Here is a 24,976-nt window from a genome sequence, read left to right as displayed (position 1 = left end):
ATGGATGGTTAATCATTATCCAGAGAAAATACATAATCACAAGTAGGATAATACATATACAGTACATAGGAATACAGGAAATGGATCGATAAACAGCCAACAACAGAACATCAGATAGTAAGCGACAATTATGCGATGCCTGGGAAAGCTTCTCTGAATAGGATGGTTTTCAGCTCCGTTTTGAAGCTGGTTAAAGAAGTGATGGCTCTTGCTTGTGGAGGAAGAAGGTTCCAGGAGTGAGGGGCAGCAAGTGAAAAGGGGCGAATCCGGGATGGGGCAGAGGAAATCCTGGGCTGAGACAGGAACCCTTGACTACCAGAACGGAGGGCCCTGGTGGGAAGGTGAAGAGAAAGAAGGTCTGATAAGTAAGGAGGGGCCAGTCCATGGAGGGCTTTGAATGTCGACAGCAGGAGCTTATACTGAATGCGGAAAGGGAGAGGGAGCCAGTGAAGGGATGCCAACACAGGAGAGATGTGGTCAGAGCGGTGGGTGGAAGTGATAATGCGTGCAGCTGAATGCTGGACAGAGATTAAAGGACGGAGGTGAGAAAGAGGAAGCCCAGCCAGGAGGACATTACAGTAATCAAGTCGTGAGATCACTAGGGCATGGACCAGGATCTTGGCAGTAGAGGCGGAGAGATATGGTCGGATTTTGGCAATATTGTACAAAAAGAATCTACAAGCCTTGGCTGTGGTCTGGATCTGAGGGATACACGACAGAGAAGAGTCAAAGATAAAGCCAAGACTGCGGGCTTGCTGGACTGGTTGAGTGGAAATGTTGTCCACAGAGACAGAAAAGGAGTGTTGAAGGTTGGGCTTAGGAGGAAAGACAAGAAGCTCCGTCTTGGACATGTTGAGCTTCAAACGCCGATGGCGCATCCACTGTGAGACAGCTGTAAGGCAAGATGAGACTTGCTGTTCAAGCCTTGGAGAAAGGTCAGGGGCAGAAAGATACAGCTGGGTGTCATCGGCATACAGATGGTAGGAAAAACCAAAAGAGCTGATGAGTTTTCCTAAGGACAGTGTGTAGAGAGAAAACAGAAGGGGACCCAGAACAGAGCCCTGGGGAACTCCAACAGATAAGGGAACAGGAGAAGAAGTCAGACCCCCTGCAACTACTGCAAAAGATCTGCCAGACAAGTAAGATCTAAACCAGTCGAGAACAGAGTCTGAGAACCCAAGGCCAGAGAGTATGTCAATTAGGAGACAGTGATCAACAGTGTCAAAGGCTGCAGACAGATCGAGAAGAATGAGAACAGAGTAAAGGCCATTAGCCTTGGCCTGTAAAAGGTCATTCGAGATCTTAGTGAGAGCTGTCTCTGTAGAATGCCTTGGGCGGAAACCAGACTGAAAGGGATCAAGGATGGAATTGGCTTCAAGAAACTCAAGACAGCGCGAATAGACAACCCGTTCCAAAACCTTAGAAAGAAAGGGGAGAAGAGAAATCGGACGATAGCTAGACAAAGAGGAGGGGTCAAGAGAAGGTTTTTTCAGAATTGGGGAAATGAGAGCATGTTTGAAGTCCGAGGGGAAGGAGCCTGTAGAGAGAGAGAGACTGAAGATATGGAGAAGCGAGGGCAGAAAGGAGGGAGCTATAGAGATTAGAAGACGAGTAGGAATAGGATCAAGAGGACAGGTAGCAGGTTTGGAAGAGTTCAGAAGTGTAGAGAGTTCATCCAAAGAGGCAGGAGGAAAGACAGAAAATTTGTTAGGGGAAGGCGATAGAAGATTAAGAGCAGAAGAAGAATCAGGAGGGACTATCTCAGAGCGAATAGTGGTAATCTTAGAGATGAAATAGTTAGCAAAGTCATTAGGAGAGAAAGATGAAGAGACTGGAGGAGAGGGAGGTTTAAGCAAAGTGTTGAAGGTGGAGAACAAACGCTGCGGGCACCTCTCATTGGCAGAGATCAATGATTTGTAATAATTCTGTTTAGCCATAGAGAGGGCGCGTGAGAAGGAAGAAAGAACAAATTTGAAATGGATAAAATCAGCCCACTCTTTGGACTTTCTCCAAAGACGTTCGGCCGCTCTAGAGCAGGACCGGAGAAACTTAATGTTGGGGGTAAGCCAGGGCTGAGGCCTAGTCTTAGAGGAAGAAGTGCGGACAGAGACAGGGGCAAAATGGTCGAGAGTTGAGGAAAGAGTGGAGTTAAATAAAGACATAGCTGAATCAGCAGAATCCCCGAGATTTAGGGAAGAGAGAGATGAATCCAGGGTCAGACCAAGTTGGTTAGAGTCAACAGATTGAAGATCACGAAAAAGACGTTGAATAGTATGGCGAGGAGGAGGAGTATAAGTGAGAGCAAAGGAGATTAAATGATGGTCAGATAGTGGAAAGTCAAGTGCCAGGTAGTCAGAAATGGCGCAGTTTGCAGCAAGAACTAGGTCAAGACAGTGACCAAGAGAATGAGTTGAAGAGTTGGAGTGTGGTTGGAGGCCAAAAGAAGCTAGCAGAGAGTTAAAGCGAGATGTTGTAGGGTTGTTGGAAATATAATTTAAATAGATACATAATATATAATTTAAATAGATACATAATAAATAGATACAAAATATAATTTAAATAGATACATAATTCATAATATAAAGCCAAAATAAAAAGAAGTGAACTTCTTTGGAATTACTGAAATGCCATATTTGTTCATGCAAAATATGAATGCTTGTTTCCAAATACAAGTTTGTTGTTTTCAGATCAAAATATGCCAAAAATCCAACACCAAACAACTTTTGTCTATAATTAAGGCAACCATCAATCCAAGGATTATAACCCATTTTATTTCATCTCTACATCAAAAAAAGTAAATTAAAAAAATTAAAATCCCTTGAAACATGAGATAAATGAAAATGTAAGTGCCTTCACATAATAACAGTAAGCTGACCCACTGGGAAATGGTTGACTTTCTCAATTCAAGGTATTCAAAGCTCATTCAAAAGTGTTCATTTGGAATGCAGATATCAAAGATGATGCAAATATTCAAGAGAAAATTAGAACTTACCAGATGTTCTAATCCAGCTTTGATGTTTCCAGCATCCCTGTAGCAGAAGAACAAAAGTTCCAAATAGTTACTAAACCTTTGTCTGCAATTATTTATGTTTAACTTGGAAAGATAAAAAAAGAAATGAAAGCCACACTGTTGCCTGGCTTTCTTTTAATATCCAAACCTAAATTACAGTATTAAAACAAAATGTAGTAGCTATAAATGACAACATCCATCTAGTTTCTAAAATGTTCTAATTCTTATAATCTAATCAACAAAACATAATACAAATTTGTATCTGAAAAAGAAAATATATGCATTACTAGTGGCAGCTGGTACAATTTTTGAGTTGTTGAGATTGTCCCATCCTTATCTAAAGCAGGATTTGTACAGCACTCAAAGGAAAAGGTGGCTTTAAACATGTACAAAGTTCAAAGTTAAATATTAATTACCTTTAATACATACAGGGATAAAGAAATGGCCTTCATGTTAAACAGCAGGTCTTTCAAAGCTGAGCCTGGCACAGCCATACTACATATCATAAGTTCTTGAATTCACACATGCTTAAGGAAACATATATGCACACATTGCCATATATATATAAGCACTAAGAAGTGCTTCAGGGTGTTTTTTTTTTAAAACTCTTACAAGAATAGATCCAAATGTTGTAATCATTCTTAAAACAGACCTCCTAAAATCAATGGGACTTAAGTAAATCATGACTGATTTAAGTTGCATCAACTCCAGTCGGTTTATTCCAAATATGGCTTAATCTAAAGCCATTTTCTACTCCCCCTTAAATATGCAAATGTTAATCAGTATTGGGGGGGGGGGAGACAGAAAATAAGTCAATCAATGCAAAAGACAATTTAATTATCACAGACAACTGGGACACATCTAGCAAGCTGTAACAATGAGTGAACAGATTTCAATAGTATAAAAAACACTGTATAAAATACAGTGCAACAGCTAAACCCGTAAAGCGGCAACAACCCACTGTAGGTAGCAGAAATGAATACAGAAGACTAAAGAGCTTTTAAGTTTGTTATTGTTTTTGCCTTCAAGTAATTTCCAACTTATTGTAACCCCATCATAGGGTGGGGGTGTTTTTTTTGGGGGGGTAGCAAGATTTGTTCAGAGGTTTGCCATTGCCTTCCCTTTAGGCTGAGAGCATATGATTTGCCTAAGGTCACCCAATGGGTTTCATGGCCAAGCTGGGAAATGAACCCTGGTCTCCAGAGTCACAGTCCAACACTCAAACTACAATGCCATACTGGCTTTCTTAACTATAAAGTTATGAAGTATAAAAACTGAAACAATACATGTGAAAAAAGCTTATGAGTTTTGATTCCTTCAGTGACATATTGCTTTGTTAATGCAAAACAATAAAGCATGGAAAGAATAATAAGAACCATACCCTATGGCAGGGGTAGGCAACCTTTTTGACCCGGGGGCCGGGTTGCTGTCCCTCAGACAACTGGGGAGCCGAAGCCAAAAAAATAAATAATTAAATAATTATACACACACACACACACACACACACACATATATATATATATATATATATACCGGGACAAATGTAGGGCAAAATTTACAAATGAGGACACTTTTTTTAAAAAAAATGGAAGACGCATGAAAAAATTTGCTGATTTTTTAAAAAATGTTAATATAAATGCATGTTTCTGAGGCTTCTATAGACAATTGCCCCCCTTGCCCCCTTTGCCCGCCTCCTCCTGATAGGCCAAAGGCCCCGGTGGCAATCGGCAGCAGGACCAGGCTGGGGCCGGTCCCAAGGCCTCGCTGGGCCAGATCCGGCCCGCAGGCTGCAGGTTGCCTACCCCTGCCCTATGGGAAAATGAAAATGATAACAATTTGAGTTGAATCAGGACCCAATATCTAGCCAGAAATATAACCAATTTTCAGTGCTACAGGAAATAGTGGATTTGTGAATGAATAAACCCATACTGCACGCAGAGACGTTTTCACCATTAACAAAATACATCTTCTATATGCAAAAGATAAAGAAGGACACTTTCTAGATTTGCAGATAGCATCCAGATAACCTTAATACCATACTAGGGATTCTCCACTAATTTTCTTTTGAAGGAATAAGTAATAAGTAATTTTAGCTATTTTCTTTCTGCTGTGACATAGTCTTTCCTGTTAGGCATATTCTGTACAAAACTTGTCATGCTTATTTTGCACAGAAAACACCATTTTTGGAGCAAGAAACAGGATTCTCTGAGCAGAAAATAGTATTTGGAAATACATACAAATAATCCCCCAATTTTCTGAGTAGGAAAGTGTGTTTTCCATGCAAACACATGTGAATTTTCTTAATAATAAATAAGAAGATGAGAATCTATGAGGATTCTCATCTGTCTAGGTTGTCATCAGCATTTTTCCATACTTAAAAAAATATGTTTTTCACAATTTAAAAAATATTTTAATATACTTTCTTTCCCTATATGATTTTTTAATTATGCTTAAATAGATCAATAGGATTGCCACACAATATAAAGCAGGCTGCAAAATCTATGTCTTACATGCCACTAAGAATTTATTGTCACCCACAGTTGCTGCAGTACTTCACTTCATAATTTTTCTCAAAATTTCAAGTGGCCTCACAAGATCCACAGAGCTTGGAAAAATTCTTTTAAAAATTCATTGTGCAATTTATTCCAATGCTCCAAAAGGTAATTCATTACTATCACCCTTTGCAAGAAGAAGAAGAAGAAGAAGAAGAAGAAGAGGAGGAGGAGGAGGAGGAGGAGGAGGAGCAGTAGTAGTAACTATGGTGCGTTACAGACGGGCCCATGAGGCGCCATCATCGTGCTGTCATTACGCGCGAGGGGCGGCGCTTCCTGACCACTTTGCCCCTCGTGCGTAATGACTACGTCAAAATGGTGGTGGCCGTTCCACACGGCCGCCACCATTTTGACGTAGCAGACACTCTGTGTCCGCACATTGCGCAGCGGAAGTGACATAGTGAGTGCGCGACTAGTGCCTCGCAGCGTCTCTTCTGGGGCCGAGGAAGGAGCACGATTTTCGTGCTCCTTCTTTGCTGCATCCGGGAACTGCGCGATTTGGATGCTGCGGTTCCCGGATGCAGCAACCAGCAGCGGCGTGAGACTGCCCCTTCTGGGCCATCTGTAACGCGTCCAAGTTAGTCATTTAGTTTCTGTTCTTTGGGGAATGGGGAAAGGACTGAAAAGAGAATAGAATAAACCTTGAAAAAATATGTTTAAAATGCATCTAAAATACATTTAAACCAAGCTTAAAAGTGGAAAAAGAACAGCACTGAACCTCCATTGCAGGTTGTTACTTCCAAATGCTGAAGATTCTAACCCTATCTAAAAGGAGAGTTCAGGACAAATTGAAACTTTCTTTTTTTTAAGATACCCATTTAAGCAACAAACAAAACAAAAGTTAAATATAGATACACTACTGGCCATCACAGAATCTTAGGCATCCTAGGTCAGGTCTGAGTCCAAGAAGACTCCCAGGCTCAAACCTGAGATTTCAGGGTAATTCAACCACACCCAGAACAGGCTGAGTCGTGTTCCCTGAAATGCCCTCCCAGGCAAGACAACACCTCTGTCATGTCTGGATTAAGCTTTTTACTGTAATGTCAGAGTGTGGTGGGGTCTCCTTCTTTGGCAGTTTTTAAACAGAGGCTGGATGGCCATTTGTCAGGAGTGCTTTGATTGTATGATTCTAGGTTTCAATCTGTTTGCCTTTATCAGTTCATTACTGACAGCAGATACTGGCTTACTACAGACACAGCTTCCTTAGATTTAGGTGGGAAAGATAGACAGAGTTGGGTGACATCTGCATACTGGTGTCACTGAGCCCCCAAAACTCTCTCAGCTGTTTCATGTAGATATTAAATAACATAGAGGACAGCACCAAGCCCTGATGGATCCCATAGGCCAACAGCCAGAGTGTCAAACAGGCTTTCTCAGGCACCGTTTTCCCGAGTTCTTCCTTCCAAGAAGGACTGGAACCACTGTAGAACAGTGACCGCAAGTCCCATCCATCCCAAAGAGACAGGCCAAAAGAATACCATGGTCAAACTACTAGTTTGATTTCAGATTAATTTATACTTTATAATTTATATTTATAATTTATATCTTTTTTAAAAAAAACCAAGAGGATGATGCAGTTCATCTTTAATTTAATCTATCTCTCTTCACCACTGAGCCCACTTACAGATCTCTGTGCATCTTTTAAGGAGTGTTCCATTCACTTAGCTGAGCAGCATAAAACCAAACAAGTTTGTTCAAGAATAAATTAAAATAGTTCTTCAAAACTGCACAACTGTAGTATTAGCTCAAGGGATACACAAAAAATGCACAGAAGAGCAAAATAAATAAATAAATACTGCTATACCTACAAGCAATTGCGATGAATACTCAAACACCTAAGATTACATGGAAGAAAAATCAAAAGAACTGAGAAAAATAGATATCATTCATATACAGATGTCAGAGGCCAGAACAAAAACAGCAGCTATTTCACTTTATAGCAGAAGTGAGATATAAAGATCCTTAACATTCCTTCTGTTGTTCTTCCTCTGGTATGCAAAGACCTCCTTATTCAGGTAGAGTTTTGGTAACTGGCAGCTAAGGACAGGGCTTCTAAAACTACAGGTACTTTTTAACTTTTGGTATTATCTAACTATTGTGCTTTCTAAATTGCTTTTTAGAAAGCACAATTTTAGCACTGCAATTTATTATATGTATCAGATGCTTTGAGCCAGCATCAGTCCCAGCTCTGGAAGAATAGGGAACACATAAATGAAATAGACTATACACAAATAAACTGATGTGACTTCACTAAGAGATATTTACACCAGGAACAAAACAATGGAAGAAGTATTAGTCTTCTGGATATTTGTGAATATTCTGATACCACCTACAGTACTACTGTTTCCTGCTAGAATACCTCTTTGAGGTTATTTTTGGGTGCATTATTTTCTGGTCCTTCTGAATAGCAAGTTTCAGATGTCAGGCTTGCTTATTATTTATTTATTTATTTATTAAAATATTTATATCCCACTACATATAGTGATATTTCAGGACGGCGTACCAGTAAAAAAACAATTAAAACAAATCAATAATAAGAGTAACTTGCAAAGTCCAAAAATATATTCTACCATTTCAGGTGTTAAAACAGCTTAAAAAGTTAAAAACATTAAACCCATTAAACCCATGTACATATTGAAAATGCAACTGTATTCTAAAACTGGAGTGCCATAGGACAGAAGACTCTATCCTGTGTCCCTCCACAATGTATTGCTCCCACTGGTGGCAGACACAGGAAGGTCCCTCTAGCAGCTATCAGTCCTCCAGCAAACACATACAGGGAAGGCTACTCCTTCAAATATCAAGATCCTAAGCCCTTTGGGACCTTGAATATTATTACTCACAATTTGAATTCAGGCTACAGATATATTAGCAGACAGGACAATTCTTTTCAGACTGGTGTTATGGGGAGTCTATATGGTACTCCAGTCAATATCATTGCCACGTCTTTGCTAGCTGTAGCTTCTGAGTTATCTTCAAGGGAAGACCCACACAGATCGAGAGGGTAGCAAACCTCGATTCACCCAGGGTAGATCGCAGGTCTGATCAACTACAGCTGTTTGATACTATACCCTGACCTGAAAGCAAACTGAAATGTATCCAAATACTCTCTTCTATAAAGTCTGCCTCATGCAAGATGTCTCACCCACTTTTGTGCCCAAATTAAAATGCTAATTTTAAGTTTTAAAGCACATAACCTTTAAAATTTTACCTGAAAGACAGTCCTCTGTATATAACTGAACTTCATGATCCTTGTTTAGGGATCTTGTACCATGCGCTCCATCCAAGTGAAGTAAGCTTGGTGACTACTAGGGAAAGGACCTTCCAGCACTGTATCCCAGCTACTGAACAGCCTTTTTAAAGAGGATTACCTGCCAACCTCTTTAGAGTCTTTTAGAGTTATTGTATTGATTTTAAGTGCTCCCAAACTTTTGAATGGTTTTCCTTTAAAATCTGAATTTTTGCCCCATTTATCATACATTGCAGATGTTCAGGTACTGTGAATTTTGTTTTAGGCTTTAGGCTGAGAACCTTTGTGTGGCAGGTTTTTTTTTAATGTTTTCCTTTTATTTTGCAAGCCACAAGAAAACTATGTCATATGGTATCCAATATGAATATAGTAAAAAAAGCTAATGCATGAATATTTTAGTAAAAACCATAAAAATAAAATAAAATACTGTTCCCAAAGCCATCAAGAGCCACTCAGCAAGTTTTCATGCCTGAGAAGTGTTTTCCACTGGTTTTCCAGAGTCTTAGTCAGGCACTTAATCCACTATACAACACTTGCTCTCAGTCAATGTCATAGTCAGTATCATAACCAGGACGCAGTGGCTCAGCAGTAAGAAGCTGACTCTGATGACTGCAAGATCAAAGGTCAGCAGTTCAAGGCACAGGCAGAGTGTGATGAAGTGAGCTCCCATCACTAGTCCCAGCTTCTGCCAACCTAGCAGTTTGAAAGCATGTAAACACGCAAGTAGATAAATAGGCATCACCTCGGTAGTAAGGTAACAGCGTCTTTGACCATGCTGGCTCTTCAGCTTAATAATAGAGATACTCTTGTCAAGGGAAAAACCTTTATTTATTTTTTCTATCATAATAACCATAAGTACATTTAAGGTAATTTTAAAAATTAATTTAATAATAATCAAGATTCAGTGACAGGTTTATTTTGTAATAATGAGTGGAGGTTTTATTTTTTGATAATTAAATTAATCCTTCTAAATACTAATCAATCAAGTATAACCACAGAGGTCTGCTTGTTAATAAGAAGGGGAAAACTGTTAATAAAGCAATTTAAACACTAAAAATAAAATAAAATAATAGTCTATTTTTATCTGCTATATCTTTTTAAGTCCACTAAGCATCATCCCTTGCCCTTAAGTCGTGCATGCCAAACATGCAGCTCACAAGCACTTATTCAACCTGGAAAGAGGCTGTCCACCTTATTTTAGAGTAAACCTGTAAAGTCAGGGAAGTGAATTTTAAACTACCAACAACCTGCAGCCATTCGCTTCCTACTAGGAAATCTTCAGGTACCTGAAATTGCACCCCACCCCACCACAGTCAGGGTTTAAAATGGAAGAAAAGCCCCCCAGATGTATCCATCCTCCTTTTTCCAATCGATGGGCTGGAGCAGATGAGCAGGAAAAAGCAGCTCCATCCTGCATTATCTGAAAACGGAATGAAACTCCACTGTCTGAACCGCCATGCTATGTGTTAAACCATGCCATGTGGTGTTTTGTTTTTGTCACCTGCCCACCAAGCATGCACACCTTCACACAAACACACCACCAGTGACCTCTTCCTGCTCAGATGCCATTCCACTGGATGCCTGTCCATATGAGCTGCCACAGTCACACCTGTGATGTACCGCCTGTACAGTGCATTGGTGCACCCAGTGGCAAAACGCAATCATGGAGGGCCCCCATACATGCCCCCTTCACCCCATGTACCCCTGTTGAACTGTGTTTTGTGTATGTTGTAATTTAAACCACTGCATTACTGGTGATCATGTTTTTGTTTGCTGTGGTCCCGTACTAGTGTCTGGTCGTTAATATGCCAGTGTGAAGATGCACATTTTCTGCCTTGAGTCGGAGTATCCCAGCTTCTTTTTGCTCCAGCTTTTAACTGCAGAGTGTGGCTTCATTTCACTTCCCAACCACTTTCACCTTGTGCGTCACCTAACCCCCCACCCTTCAAAGTAGCTAGAAGCTGCTTTATTTTGCCCATGTGTTTCATTCCTAAAAGGAGAGGGCCCAACCACCATTGAGGGGAGGGAGAATTTCAACCTCTCTGCCACTTGCTTCCTAAAATTTCTAATCCCTGCCACAAGAATGTTGTGGGTTTTTTTTTCTTTTTTAAAAACAACAACAACCTTTTAGGCACTTCCAATCTCTTATGATCAACATGGCTTAACCTCCCTCAGCCACTTTCACCTCCCATAAGTGTTAAAAGAGGGAAGCTTCCACTGGGGCCAAGCGAGGTATATTTCTTCTATAGTTTTTCTTTTATTTTTTAACCTTCAGTAGGTGATAATTTCAAATAGCTGGGGTTTGAATTGAACCTTGTCCCTTATGTGGTGTTCTTCATCAGACTCAATACCATATAACTTACTTTAACTAATATGTTTTGCTGTGTTGGCTGCACTGCTCTCCTCAGATCTGTTTGCTCTCTTTCTCCTTGGTTTCCTTGTGAAGAAAACAATTATGAAGATGCAGAGATGTCAAAACAAAACACAAATTCAAACAATCTCAGACAGTGATTGGTTATCAGTGTCTGTGTAGATGCCTTATTTGCATGCTAACATCTGAATCCAGATTGGGGGGTAAAACTGAATGAGGACTATATCTGTATAGGAGGCAAAACAGTCTTATTGAACACCCTGTCTCAGCATCAGAATCAGTAGGCCCATGCACTCACCATTCTGCTTCATCTGTGCCTAAGTCTGCAATACATGGTCAAGCACCAAGTAACACTATACCTAATACCCAAAAGGGTGGAGGGAATAAAAAATTGAGTGAGTAGTAAATAACAGCTAGAAGAGGTTTTTTCATATTGAAGGGACCAGACCATAGAATAGGGGTTGCACCACCCATACAAATGTATAGGATGTATCTCTAATTTGCAATCTGTGCACATTACAATGGATAAACTGCAGTACTGGGCTAATTCAAACATATAAATTACTAACTGTGCACTAGCAATAACAAATTATAAATTATCAAGTTGTATAGTCCCTGCTTCCATGCAAGTATCTTACAGTCATGATTTTGATCCAAGTCTTTTCAAGTTTAAAACCTGAAGCAAATACTGATTCCTGTTAAGTTTAAATCTTTTTTAAAATCCATCACAAAAAAATTGGACTCATCAAACACTTACATTAACAATCAAAACTGACTATGGTACATCATGTATTATTAAAAGAGGATTCAAGTCCTGTATTTATACTGTTTGGTGCCAAAGGTCCTAATGAATATAATTGCAAGGAAGCAGGATCCAGATCACTGATACAGGGAGCTTCCAGCTAATGGTATCAGATCTGTCTTTTTAGTGGCCTGTCTCCTGTGCTGTCCCTGTCATGACTTCATCAATATTTGTGCAACTCCTTTTGCTCTGTGCTGAAAGCAGACTTAATTCAATTATAGATCTCAAAACTGATAAAATGGTCCTGAAGTGGAAAATGGGAAGAGATTATTGGCAAATGAATAAAGATTAGTATCGAACTAACACACAAGAGTATAGCAGGTCTTTTTTTTAATCATTCCCTCTCTTAATTCTTCTGGGAACAGCGAGCTTCCCTTCCCCTCATGCAGCACATCGATTTCTGAATTAGACTGCAATATTAAATAATTAATATACTTGCCATGATTGATGTTTTGCATTAGTTGAATATTAGGTTATCAATCAAAATCCACTTGGTTTAATGTAATAATATTGAAAAAGTGTCACTGTCTGTTCATCCAATTTGTAGTTGAATGAGCACAGAGCGTAACGTTGGTGTAACACAAGGTTCTAAAACAGGAAGTGCTGTAGCTGAACATGCACAAAGTAACCATTATGAGACTAACAGACACAGCTGAGGTTGTTCTAAATAACTTTGTGGCACTTGTCATTTCCCATAGAACTCTTCTTCTAACCCTAAATTCATGTATTACATAATAACAGCTAATAAAATCTAGGGTAACACATTATGCTTACCAGCAAGAACCACAATCTAAAGTATTATGAATATATGTTTGCAGGCTCAAGAAGGGTGTGTGGGTGGTTGTTAATCCAGCACTATGCTTTGATACCACATAGAAAACTGCTTTTGAAGATAGGGGCAGCTGTAAAAGCTGGGTATAGAGGATCTGTTTCCCAAGACAATAAGGAAAACTACTGTTCACAGAGACCCCAGTGTAGATTCTTGAGATAATTACACAATTAGTGCTGCATCCTTGAGGTATTTATTATACGAGAAGAGTACTGTAAGTATTGTCTCAATGCTTTACAATACCTTTCAAACCACAAATTACTTGGCAATAAATTATTATTTTTAATACCTGAAAGAACTAAAAGTGATTACAATAAGTAACTAAGCAAAAAACCAAACCCCACAATACATTTTAAAGTCTATAAATAGTTGCATTAAAATAGAGAGAACAAGAAAGATTTCTTAATATGAATTTATATATCAATATGTAACTTAAATCCAACTTGGACACTACAAATATTCACAACTATGGCCTAAAATAGACAGGCCAAAGGACGTGGTTTTCAGCTGGTTTGAGAGTGTGGTGTTCAAATGACACAAGCCTCTAAAGTGGTTGGAAGCCATTCTGAGGCAGCAAGAGTTGGACTTTTTCGGAGCTGATATAATCTGATCCTACTGGTGGCCTGTTTGGGACCACGGCATCAGCCCACATCAGAAGCGGGCTGTGCAGTTGCTGCAGTCCCAGCTCGATTGGGACTGGGGCAGCCTCAGAGGGACTCCACAAGTCAATGGCCATCGAGTCGAACAGGAATGCCCCAGCAGCACCCTCTAAGCACAGCCTCCAAGAAAGAAGAAAGCCACTGTAGAACAGTACCTTCAAGCCCATCCCAGAGAGGAGATTCATAAGGATACCACAGTCAATGGTATCAAAAGCTGCTGAGAGGTCCGGTAGAACCAACAGGGGCACGCTCTTCCTGTCCAGTTCCCTGTGTAGGTCATCCACCAAGTCAACCAAAGCAGTTTCTGTCCCATAACCAAGTCTGAAACCAGACTGACATGTATCTAGATAATCCATTTCATCTGGGAACCTCTCAATTAAGGAGCGAAACAGACCACCCAAAAACATTAGATTGGGGTCGTTGTGGAGCTGCATGTTGTGGTGCTGAGACAACTGCTCACCACAGCCCAAATCCGGCTATTTGCTGGCACAAAAAAAAGCAGAAGATAGTCACTCTTTTTTGAGCAGCAAAAAGCTGGTCTTTCTGCTGCCGCCATGGCTTTGCAGCGCTCATGAGCATGCAGAGTCTAAACATAGCATCACTGGAGCGCTGTGAAGCAGCTGCTGTGTAAACGGTTGGGTGGCTTGATGCCTGCTTCCTGCTGGCTTGGGGGTATGCACTGTATATACGCCATGCCCCCAAGCTGCCAGAAAGCCGGGGCGGTTGGGCCGGCTGTTCCAGTCTAAGTTCCTGGGTGAAACTTAGGACTGGAACAGCCGCCCACCCTCCCACATAACATAGCTATCAATTTGCTTGTGAAAACCTCATTGACATAAGAGTAGTCGTGAACATCAACTCTGTACATAATGTAGAGTTCTATATTATGTACAGAGCTGATGTTCAAGACTAATGTTTTGTCTATGAGGTTTTCACAAGAAGAATCGATATATATACATATATTTGAACCCAAACTTTGATTTTGCCATTTTATATAACGGACACCATTTTACTACATCACTGCATTTAATGGGACTTAAGCATCCAAAGATTTTCTTATCCATGTGGGGTCCTTGGACCTAACCACAACAGATACTAAGGGCCCACTGTATTACCTATATGATATGTAGCCCTACTGTTCTGATAAAAAAAATTTCTAATAATTATTCTAATGAGAAAATCTGAAAAGTTATGTGGCAACCTAATTTTTTTTCCAAAATTGTTTGTTTTTTTAAAACTCTATCTAAATTTTAATATTTTTGAATTGTTTAGCTTGTACAGTTTAATTTGTTAGCCACCTTGAGTCAGTATATTCGGAGAAAGGAGGGATATAAATAAATAAAATAATAACAAGATAGAATAATAGTGTTTTGATATCAGAGCTACTGATTTTCCCAATTATAAAAAAATATGAAAATGAAATCTGGTATTAATGAACTACATGCTAAGGAATTCTACACAAATGTGCAGGATTTCTTAGAATTCTAAAACCCAGTTTTCTATTCAAGCCCACAAGATACATCTATCTAAATTAAACTGACTTCACTACTTTACACTGAAAGTAATGAATTTAGTACGTTGCCTTGTTTTCTCCTTCCTCTTCTCCCACTGAGTCAAAAGATATCTCTTCCCAAATAATCTTGCTAAATACACCCTCACTGTTGGCCACACTGCTTTAAATGCTACATTTCTCTTAAATGTCTTCCTAGACTGCAACCTCTTGTAAGAATATTTTACAAGGTTATTCAGGAAGCTAATTTCTTTTTTCATTAGTTCTAGATCTGGGATAAAGATTCTTGCCAGTATCCAGACAGCACAGACATTTTCCACATTATGTTTGGCATACAGTAGCAACCTATCATAACTTGGGAGGATGGGAGCTGAATCATTACAAAAGAGAGGAAACTAGACCTGAAACAGACAGGCCAAAAATGCCAGCATTGGGCCAATCCAGGAGTGTGGTTTTCAGATGACGCGTGCCCCTGGATTGGGATGAAACTGCACCACGGCCACCACCATGGAAGCCGGCTTTGGGACTGTGGCGTCTGGTTGCTGTGGTCCTGTGCCACTCAGGGAGCACTCACAGCTGGAGCAGCAAGAGGTCGCACCAAGCTGCCTATCTGCTTGAGGCCCTAGAGATTGGAAAGGGTTCATCTCTTTTACTACAAAAATAGCAGAAACAGCATACAAATCAGAATGGTTTTATGTAACATTACATCATTTGCTTAAAGCAGCGCTGGTAAAAGTATGGCCCTCAAGATTGTGCACTGCATCTCCCAACTTTTCTCACCATCAGCTATATGAGCTAGAGTTGCTGAGAGATGCAATTCAACAACATCTATGACTGTACCTTCCCCAATACCCAAAATGTTGGTTTGAAATGTAAAGTCAAACGCATTATTTGTCAAGAAATGCAGTCTCTTTTCTATTGACAGAGGCAGATTAGATAACAACACCGGAAGGACTATGTACTGTGATATATAAAAAGAGGAAATGAACCTCAGCACCAAAGTGTTCCCAACACTTGTCACAGTGGAACTTTAAACATGGAAGATCATAAGAAAATGCACAGAGCTCACTTGTGTGCCAAGCAGATGCTACAGCCACCAGAGATGCCATCCTGCATGGATCACATGAGAGAAGGACTCAAAAAGCTAGTAGTCAACCAGGACCTAGTAAAGATCTCATGCAGGAACTAGAGGCAAAACACGATTGTGTAAATTCTTCCAGACTTTTAACTGTAGACTGCAACTAACTTACTTCATATTTTGAAATTATATATTTTGTGTAAGGGTATTTCTAGATCCACCACAGTCATTTATTCATTTCATGTCATGTCTGCACCACCTTTCTCCCATAATAGGACCGAGGGTGCCTCACAAATAAAATTTTAATATTTTAAATCAATAGTAGGAAAAGCATTAAATGACAAATATAAATGTAAATACCCTCCTAATTATTTTAAACAATTGCTGCAGAAGTCTTGACATTTTTATCACTGCTATAAGTAGATTATTCTTTGTATGACTAGAAAGCTGAGCTGTGGGATGAAAACTATATTTGTATACAGAAACAACAACCTATGGTCATGAAGGTAAGAATCTGAAGACTATGAATATAACTGAGCAAAATAAACATGTGCACCTGCAGGTAACACGGTTTTCCAAATTGCAGCCTCTAGTTGTAAAGCAGAGGTGCAATTTTAATAGTTAACCTTTGGCATTTCTGTCCAAATCGTTGCCTAACATGCAGAACCTACACTGCCAAAGTAGCCTAATGAAGCTCAACCATATTCCTTGTTTAATTATGGTACACAAGGCAAAACCAAACAACTTGCACAAATTGGAATCTTGGAAACAAAAAGGCTTTTATACAGTACTAAAGACATGTCTGTAAATTGTCTTCCTTATTTATGAAATAATCATTAGCAAATGAGGACAGAGCACAGGTCAAGGTTGAAGAAAAAATACCGTATTTAAATTGCAATTCCTATATACTGGCAACAGCAGTAACTAAACGAAGGCTGAATAAATCAGCATGCTTCTTTACTGAATGAAGGAACATTGGAAGGAAGCCATTCTGAATGCAAAGACAGGAACAAGGATGATAAAGAAGCAAGTTGCACACTTTAAAAAGCCAATAGTTTCTAGACAGAATGGTAAGACACATCTAACATCAACACAGTGCAAAGATCATTTTCCCTACAACTTGATTTTTTTTTTTTTTTTAAAAAAGGAAAAGACAAGTAATATAATGCACTGGTAAATAAAAATCTATGTTCAAAATACAGTCCTGCACAGAGAATTATCCTGATATTCTATTTTCTTTTTGTAAATTATGAGAGAGGGGAAGGGGAAGGGGAAAGGATACTTGGGCGCTATACAGACTGCCCAAAAAGGGCAGTCTGCCGGCTTCTTGCTTTGCTGCATGAGGGAGCCGCAGCGGACAAACAGCACGGCTCCCTCGCACAGCAAAAAGGACTCACAAAAAGCGGGTCCTTCTTGCGGCGCCATAAAGACGTCCTTATGTTGCTGGGATGTGCGGACGCTATGCATCCGTTGCGTCAAAATGGCAGTGCCCGTGTTGACAGGGCGCCACCATTTTGCTGCCACCAGGACGTACTAGGGTTAGAGATCGTCTGAATGGTGCGTGCTCGCTAACCCTACTGCCGCCGCCACAGCCATGCTACATTTTCCTGTTCTGTATCCCGCCTTGAATGAGTTTATGACTAAAAACCAGACTCTAAACAGAAAGAATTACAAGGCCTATTAAAAATTTCCCTACTGTGAAGTCGAAGGCTTTCACAGCCAGCATTTTTGTGCTATGAGGCCGTGTTCTAGAAGAGTTTATTCCTGATATTTAGAATAGTAGAATCATAAAGTTGGAAGAGACCACAAGTGCCATCCAGTCCAACCCCCTGCCATGCAGGAAATCCAGATCAAAGCATCCCCGACAGATGGCCATCCAGCCTCTGCTTAAAGACCTCCAAGGAGGGAGACTCCACTACACTCCGAGGGAGTGTGTTTCACTGTCGAACAGCCCTTACTGTCAGGAAGTTCCTCCTAATGTTGAGGTGGAATCTCTTTTCCTGTAGCTTGCATCCATTGCTCCGGGTCCTAGTCTCTGGAGCAGCAGAAAACAAACTTGCTCACTCCTCAATATGACATCCCTTCAAATATTTAAACAGGGCTATCATATAATAATAACAACAACAACAACAACAACAATTTATTTATGTTTCCCCGCCTCTCCCGGTGGATCGCAGAGGGGTTACAGACTAAATAAAAGCACAAAGTGTTTACCTCCGAGTTCAATTACAAACAGCTAAAAACAATAAAATATCCAACATTAGACAGTAACAATAGCGTCAACAAGCAAGGCAAGGATCATACACAGACAGAGGCATGTCATTCATATCAGGGGGGTATTCATATCAGGTGGGGTATGCTCAGCTAAAAAGCTCGGTTTTAACTGCTTTTCTAAATGTCTCTAATGAGGTCGCCGAGCAGATCTCCTCAGGTAGACTGTGCCAAAGTCTCGGAGCCGTTGTTGAAAAAGCTCTTTGCAAAGTAGTAACATACTTGGAGGTTACTATTTCTAATAAGTTCTTACCCAATGTTCTGAGAGTGCAGGGCGGATTGTATGGGGAGATGCGGTCCCGTAAGTAACTCAGGCCCAAACCATGTAGGGCTTTATAGGTAATAACCAACACCTTGTACTGTGCCCGGAAGCAAGTAGGGAGACAGTGAAGATCTTTTAAGATAGGTGTAATATGGTCAAACCTTGATGAACCGGTGACCAATCTGGCTGCCATATTTTGCACTAACTGAAGCTTCCAAACTTGGTACAAGGGTAGCCCCATGTAAAGCGCATTACAGAAATCTAGACGAGAGGTTATCAGAGCATGTACCAACATTTCAAAGTCCCTTCGGTCTAGGTAGGGTCACAGTTGGTGTATCAACCAAAGTTGATAGCAAGCATTTCTGGCCATCACATCTACCTGAGATGTTAATTGCAGGGACGAGTCCAGAAGTACTCCTAAACTGCGAACTTCGTCCTTCAGGAGAAGTGTGACCCCGTCCAGGACAGGTTGACAAATTTCCTTCCTTAGATCCAAGGAGCCTATCACAAGTACTTCCATTTTCTCTGGATTCAATCTGAGTTTCTTTCCAGCCCATTACCGACTCCAGGCAGGCATTCAGGGGAGAGATGCCATCCTTAGTCCCTATATCAGTCAGAGACATAGAGAAACATATTTGGGTGTCATCAGCATACTGATAACACCGCGCCCCATATCTCCGGATGATCTCTCCCAGCGGTTTCATGTAAATGTTAAACAAAGTGGGGGACAAAATGGCTCCCTGAGGGACACCAGATGTCAGTTCTCTCTTAGAGGAGCAAGTGTCCCCCAGCTTCACCATTTGGAATCTGCCAAAGAGGTAGGATCGCAATCACTGGAGCGCAGTGCCCCCGATACCCAACACCCTCAGGCGTTCCAGAAGGATACTGTGGTCAATGGTATCGAAAGCCGCTGAGATGTCCAAGAGCACTAACAAGGTCACACTTCCCCTGTCGATGTCCAGATGGAGATCATCGACTAAGGCGACCATGGCAGTCTCAACTCCGTATCCCGCCCTGAAGCCGGTTTGAAATGGGTCCACCTCTTAACCTTTTCTTCTCCAGACTAAACATCCCCAGCTCCCTGACTCTTTCCACATAAGGCATGGATTCCAGACCCTTCACCATTTTAGTCACCCTCCTTTGGACACGCTCTAGTTTCTCAGTGTCCTTTTTGAATTGTGGTGCCCAGAACTGGACACAATATTCCAGGTGGGGTCTGACAAGAGCAGAATAGAGTGGCAGTATTACTTCCCTTCATCGAGACACTATACTTCTATTGATGCAGCCTAAAATCGCATTGGCCTTCTTAGCTGCCGCATCACACTGTTGACTCATGTTCAATTTGTGGTCTACTTGGACTCCTAGATCCCTTTTACATGTAGTTTCATTCAGCCAGGTGTCACCCATCCTATATCTGTGCATTTCATTTTTCTGCCCTAAGTGCAGTGCCTTACATTTCTCCCTGTTGAAGTTCATTTTGTAAGCTGTGGCCCAGCTTTCTAGTCTATTCAGGTCATTTTGAATTTTAATCCTGTCCTCTGGTGTGTTAGCTACTCCTCCTAATTTGGTGTCATCTGCAAATTTGATAAGTGTGCTCCCAATTCTGTCATCCAAGTCATTGATAAACATGTTGAAAAGCACTGGTCCCAGGACAAAGCCCTGTGGGATCCCACTGGTCACTTCTCTCCAAGATGAAAAGGAGGCATTGTTGAGCACTCTTTGGGTTCGGCCAATCAACCAATTACAAATCCATGTAACCGTTACTTTGTCTAGCCCACATTTCACTAGCTTGTTTGGAAGAATGTCACAGGGAACCTTGTCAAAGGCCTTACTGGAATCAAGATATACTATATCCACAGCATTCCTTTCATCTACCAAGCTGGTAATTTTATCAAAGAAACAGATAAGATTTGTCTGGCATGACTTCTTTCTCTGAAACCCATGTTGACTTTTTGTGATTGCGGAATTGCCATCTAGATGTTCACAGACTCCATGTTTAATGATCTGCTCTAGAATCTTTCCTGGTATCAATATCAGACTAACTGGACGATAATTGTTGGGATCCTCTTTTTTTTCCCTTTTTGATGATGGGGACAACGTTTGACCTCTTCCAGTCTGCTGGGACTTCTCCTGTTCTCCAGGAGTTCTCAAAGATTATTGCCAATGGCTCCGATATTACATTTGCCAGTTCTTTTAATACCCTTGGATGGAGTTCATCTGGTCCTGGAGACTTAAATTCATTTAGATTAACAAGGTGTTCCTCTACTATCTCTTTACTTATTCTGTGCTGAAATTCCCCTATTCTGCTCCATTATCCTCAGGTTGAGCACCCTTTGCCTTTTCTGAGAAGACTGAGGCAAAGAAGGTGTTGAGTAATTCTGCCTTTTCTCTGTCTTCTGTTAGCATTTTGCCATCTTCTCCACGCAGTGGACCTACCGTTTTCTTCTTCTTCCTTTTGGTGCGGACATATCCAAAAAAGCCCTTTCTATTGTTCTTAACCTCTCTAGCAAGCCTGAGTTCATTCTGCGCTTTAGCTTTTCTGATTTTACCCCTACACATGCCTGCTATTTCTTTGAATTCCTTTTTTGTGATTTCCCCCTTTTTCCATTTCTTATACATGTTCCGTTTCAAACTTAGCTCGGTTGAAAGTTCCTTAGTCATCCATCCTGGTTTCTTGAGACACCTCCCGTTTTTCTTTCTCACTGGAACTGTTTGAAATTGTGCCTTCAGTATCTCCCTTTTGAGAAAGTCCCATCCGTCCTGAACTCCTTTATCTTTTAGTATTTCTGACCATGGAATTGCCCTCAATACTTCTCTAAGTTTACTGAAATCCGCTCTCCTAAAGTCTAGGATGCGTGTCTGACTATGCCTGGCTTCTCCTTTCCATTGTATAACAAACTCCAAGAGAACATGGTCACTTCCACCTAATGATCCCACCATTTTCACCCCATTAACCAAGTCGTACTTGTTGGTTAGGATCAGATCTAAAATAGCTGACCCCCTTGTTGCCTCTTCCACCTTTTGGACAATGAAATTGTCTTCCAGGCAAGTGATGAATTTGCTAGACCTTGAGGATTTTGCTGAGTTTGACTTCCAGCAAATATCAGGATAGTTGAAGTCACCCATCACTACAACATCTCTCCTTTCTGAGTGTGTGGTCATCTGTTTAGAAAGGCATAATCCAATTCCTCTGTCTGACTTGGGGATCTGTAGTAGACTCCCACAATAACATCCTTGTTGTTTCCTTCCCCTTTAATTTTTATCCAGATGCTCTCCATCTGGCTTCCAGGATTGATTCACTGTTGTAAATATCTCTGACATATAGTGCTATTCCTCCTCTTTTCCTGTTTGGCCTATTTCTCTTTAAAAGGTTATACCCTTTTATTTCTACATTCCAGTCATGAGACTCATCCCACCAGGTTTCAGTGAGGCCTATTATATCATATTTGCTTTGTTGTACTAGGAGTTCGAGTTCTTCTTGCTTATTTCCCATGCTCTGTGCATTAGTGTACAGTGTTGGAGAAATTTAAGACCATGTGTTCCCCTTACTTGCTGCCTGTGCAAACATTTTTGCCTCCCGCTTTTGGGTCCTTGCACTGTTTGTCTTGTTCTCTCTATGACAGTTTGGTTATTTTCTGCAGCCCTTTTGCCTTTCAGAATACTGTCTCCCTCCCCCATATATCTCAGTTTAAAGCCCTCCTAATCAAATTTTGGAGACTATTAGCAAAGACATTTTTGCCAACTGGTGTGAGATGCAACCCATTCCTTGCCAGAAGTCCTCCTCATGGAGCCACAGCCCATGATCAAAGAATCCAAACCGTTCCTGGCGACACCATCTACGGAGCCAGTTGTTTACATCCACTATTTTCCTCTCTCTTCCTGGACCATGCCCTTCAACTGGGAGAAGAGATGAGATGACAACCTGCGCATCCATCTCTTTTGGCTTCCTATCCAGAGTCTCATAATCCCTTATGATATTCTGAAGGCTATGCCTTGAGGTATCATTGGTTCCCACATGAACCAAAAGAAAGGGATAAAGGTCAGTAGGCTTGACAAGTTTTGTCAGCTTCTCTGTCACATCACGGATCTTTGCTCCAGGGAGGCAGCACACCTCCCGAGACATCTTGTCAGGCCTGAAAACCACTGGTTCAGTGCCTCTCAGCGAGGAGTACCCCACAACAACCACACGCTTCCTCCGGGGCTTAGAAGCAGCTGTTCCCTTTGGTGGTACTCCCAGGACCCCCTGCTCTGACCCTGAAGTCTGTTCCTGCTGCTGTTCTTCATCATTCTTGATAATAGAGAGTCAAATCGATTCTGCAGCTGCAAGCTCTCAGAACGTTCCCTGGTTTCCCTACTTCTGTATCTGACTTTCCTCCAACCATCTACTTCTGTTGTATGTGAAGTGACCTCCTCCTCCTCCTCAGCAACCTCCTCTGTGTATTTCTCATCGAAGTCCCTTCGGTCCATTATGTTTAGGAAAACCTCTTGCTCCCTAGGATGCTGAAATGTAGATACCTGGGCCTCCAGCTGCCAAACTTTTTCTTCCAAGAGGGCTACCAACTTGAACTTAGTGCAGGTTCCCCACATCTCTAGGCAAGAAGACAAACATCCCACAGGTGTTGCAGGTGACTGCAGCAGACCATTCAGTATCCATACTGAGAAATCTTGAGGAGGCACTGGAACAAGACTGTGGGTTTCCCCTGCTAAACACCAGTGTAAAGAACCCCTGATGGCTTGGCCTTTGTCCCCCAAATCTGACTTTGAGTTCAATTCACTGGGCCTATAGTTATGTAGACTAGCTTCTTCCAGAGGCAAGTCTCTGACTCACTTCCTCTGAGCAGAAGTACCCACAAGCCCATTAGGGAAGGGGGGGGGGAGAGAAAATGTGGACAATTAATGGGGAACCCTTCCAACAATGTCCCCAGGTTGGCTTCTACTGTGTACTCCAACCCCTCCTTGACTATATAACAATTTTAAAAAATTAAACAATTTGCGCGCCTCCCCCAGCACTTAAACAGAATTAGGGTTCTGGCCACACCCACCAATGATCCACAGCAATATCCCAAAGTTTAAAAAGTTCAGATCTCATCAAAGCAAGCACATGGAGAAAAAAAACCAGCTTTCCTCCTTGAAAGAGTGAGCAGCTTCTCTGAAATCTTCTCTGAAGATGCCAGCCACAGCTACCGGTAAAACATCAGGAATAAACTCTTCTAGAACATGGCCTCATAGCCTGAAAAACCCAGAAAAAACTAATTTCCCTACTAATTTGGACGATACAAGAGTTGAACTCCACCAATCTGTCTGCCATTAAGAACCTTTGGACACCACAGGATCAGACTGGTTGAAGGTGCAAACATTGCCAAATCATTCTTTCAATTCTTGCTTTAGACAAACCTCCATTTAATATCTTCTGAAAAATCAGAGGAAAATGTTTTTTAAAAATCTTGTAACTGCCTGGAGAGAGTTCTACCCCTAAAATCGATTTTAAAATAATCCTAAATAATATTTAAATTAAATGCATGAATCAAATCCTTTTACCAGGCTCATTACCGCCATTCAAATGTCTTTAAAATGCAGCCCGCAAAGTAATAAAACAATCTTTATATTGGCTATATCTTCTGTAATATCCTAAGACTAAGTATAAAATATTTTTGAATATATTTCAAGTTGTAAAAGGTTTCAGGTTAGAAACTTATGTGGAAACAAGGGACTGAGACATTTTGCTCCATTTAAGAAACTCTTTGACTTCAAGTCAGCCTCAACTTATGGCGACCCTATGCATGAGACATCTCCAAGACACCTTGTCCTCGATAGCCTTATTTAGACTTGCAGATTCAGGGCCGTAGCTTCCTTGATTGAATTAATCCACTTGTGATGCGGTCTCCCTCTTTTCCTGCTGCCTTCTAGCTTACCTAGCATCATCATTATTATTATTATTATTATTATTAAAATTTATTTATAGAGCACCTTAGATTTGGATTACTACAGTGGGCCCTTTCCTTACAAGGGGGATCTGTTCCATGGGGATGTAAGGGAAATACCCCATATGGTGGAGCCCCATTGAAAAGAATGGAGCTCATGCCTGTGGTGCATTCACCACTGACTCTTCCGGTGTGCAGCTTTCAGTATATGCTGAAAGCCACATATGGTGCACCTGCAAATGATACAGGCGCACTGTATTATTATTTGCATTATTGTCTTTTCTAGTGAGTCAGTCTTTCTTATGATACGACCAAAGTACAACAGCTTCAGTTTAGTATTTTTGGCTGCTAGAGAGAGTTCAGGCTTGATTTGCTCGACAACTCATTTATTTGTCTTTTAGTATTTTTGGCTGCTAGAGAGAGTTCAGGCTTGATTTGCTCGACAACTCATTTATTTGTCTTTT

At 40.9% G+C, this 24,976-nt stretch overlaps 1 protein-coding gene across 1 annotated transcript in view; it reads right to left on the bottom strand.

Annotated features, from left to right (window-relative positions):
- The window catches only part of RSRC1 (arginine and serine rich coiled-coil 1), a 263,566-nt gene that overhangs the window by 144,166 nt on the left and 94,424 nt on the right, over positions 1-24,976 (bottom strand). The window contains exon 5 of the mRNA XM_042460744.1: positions 2,993-3,029. Within this exon, the coding sequence (XP_042316678.1) occupies positions 2,993-3,029 (37 nt within the window). The remainder of the gene's footprint in view (positions 1-2,992; positions 3,030-24,976) is intronic.

The sequence above is a fragment of the Sceloporus undulatus genome, chromosome 3 (assembly GCF_019175285.1).
Source record: "Sceloporus undulatus isolate JIND9_A2432 ecotype Alabama chromosome 3, SceUnd_v1.1, whole genome shotgun sequence".
Lineage (NCBI taxonomy): Eukaryota > Metazoa > Chordata > Lepidosauria > Squamata > Phrynosomatidae > Sceloporus > Sceloporus undulatus.
This window is presented reverse-complemented; position numbering and strand designations above follow the sequence as displayed.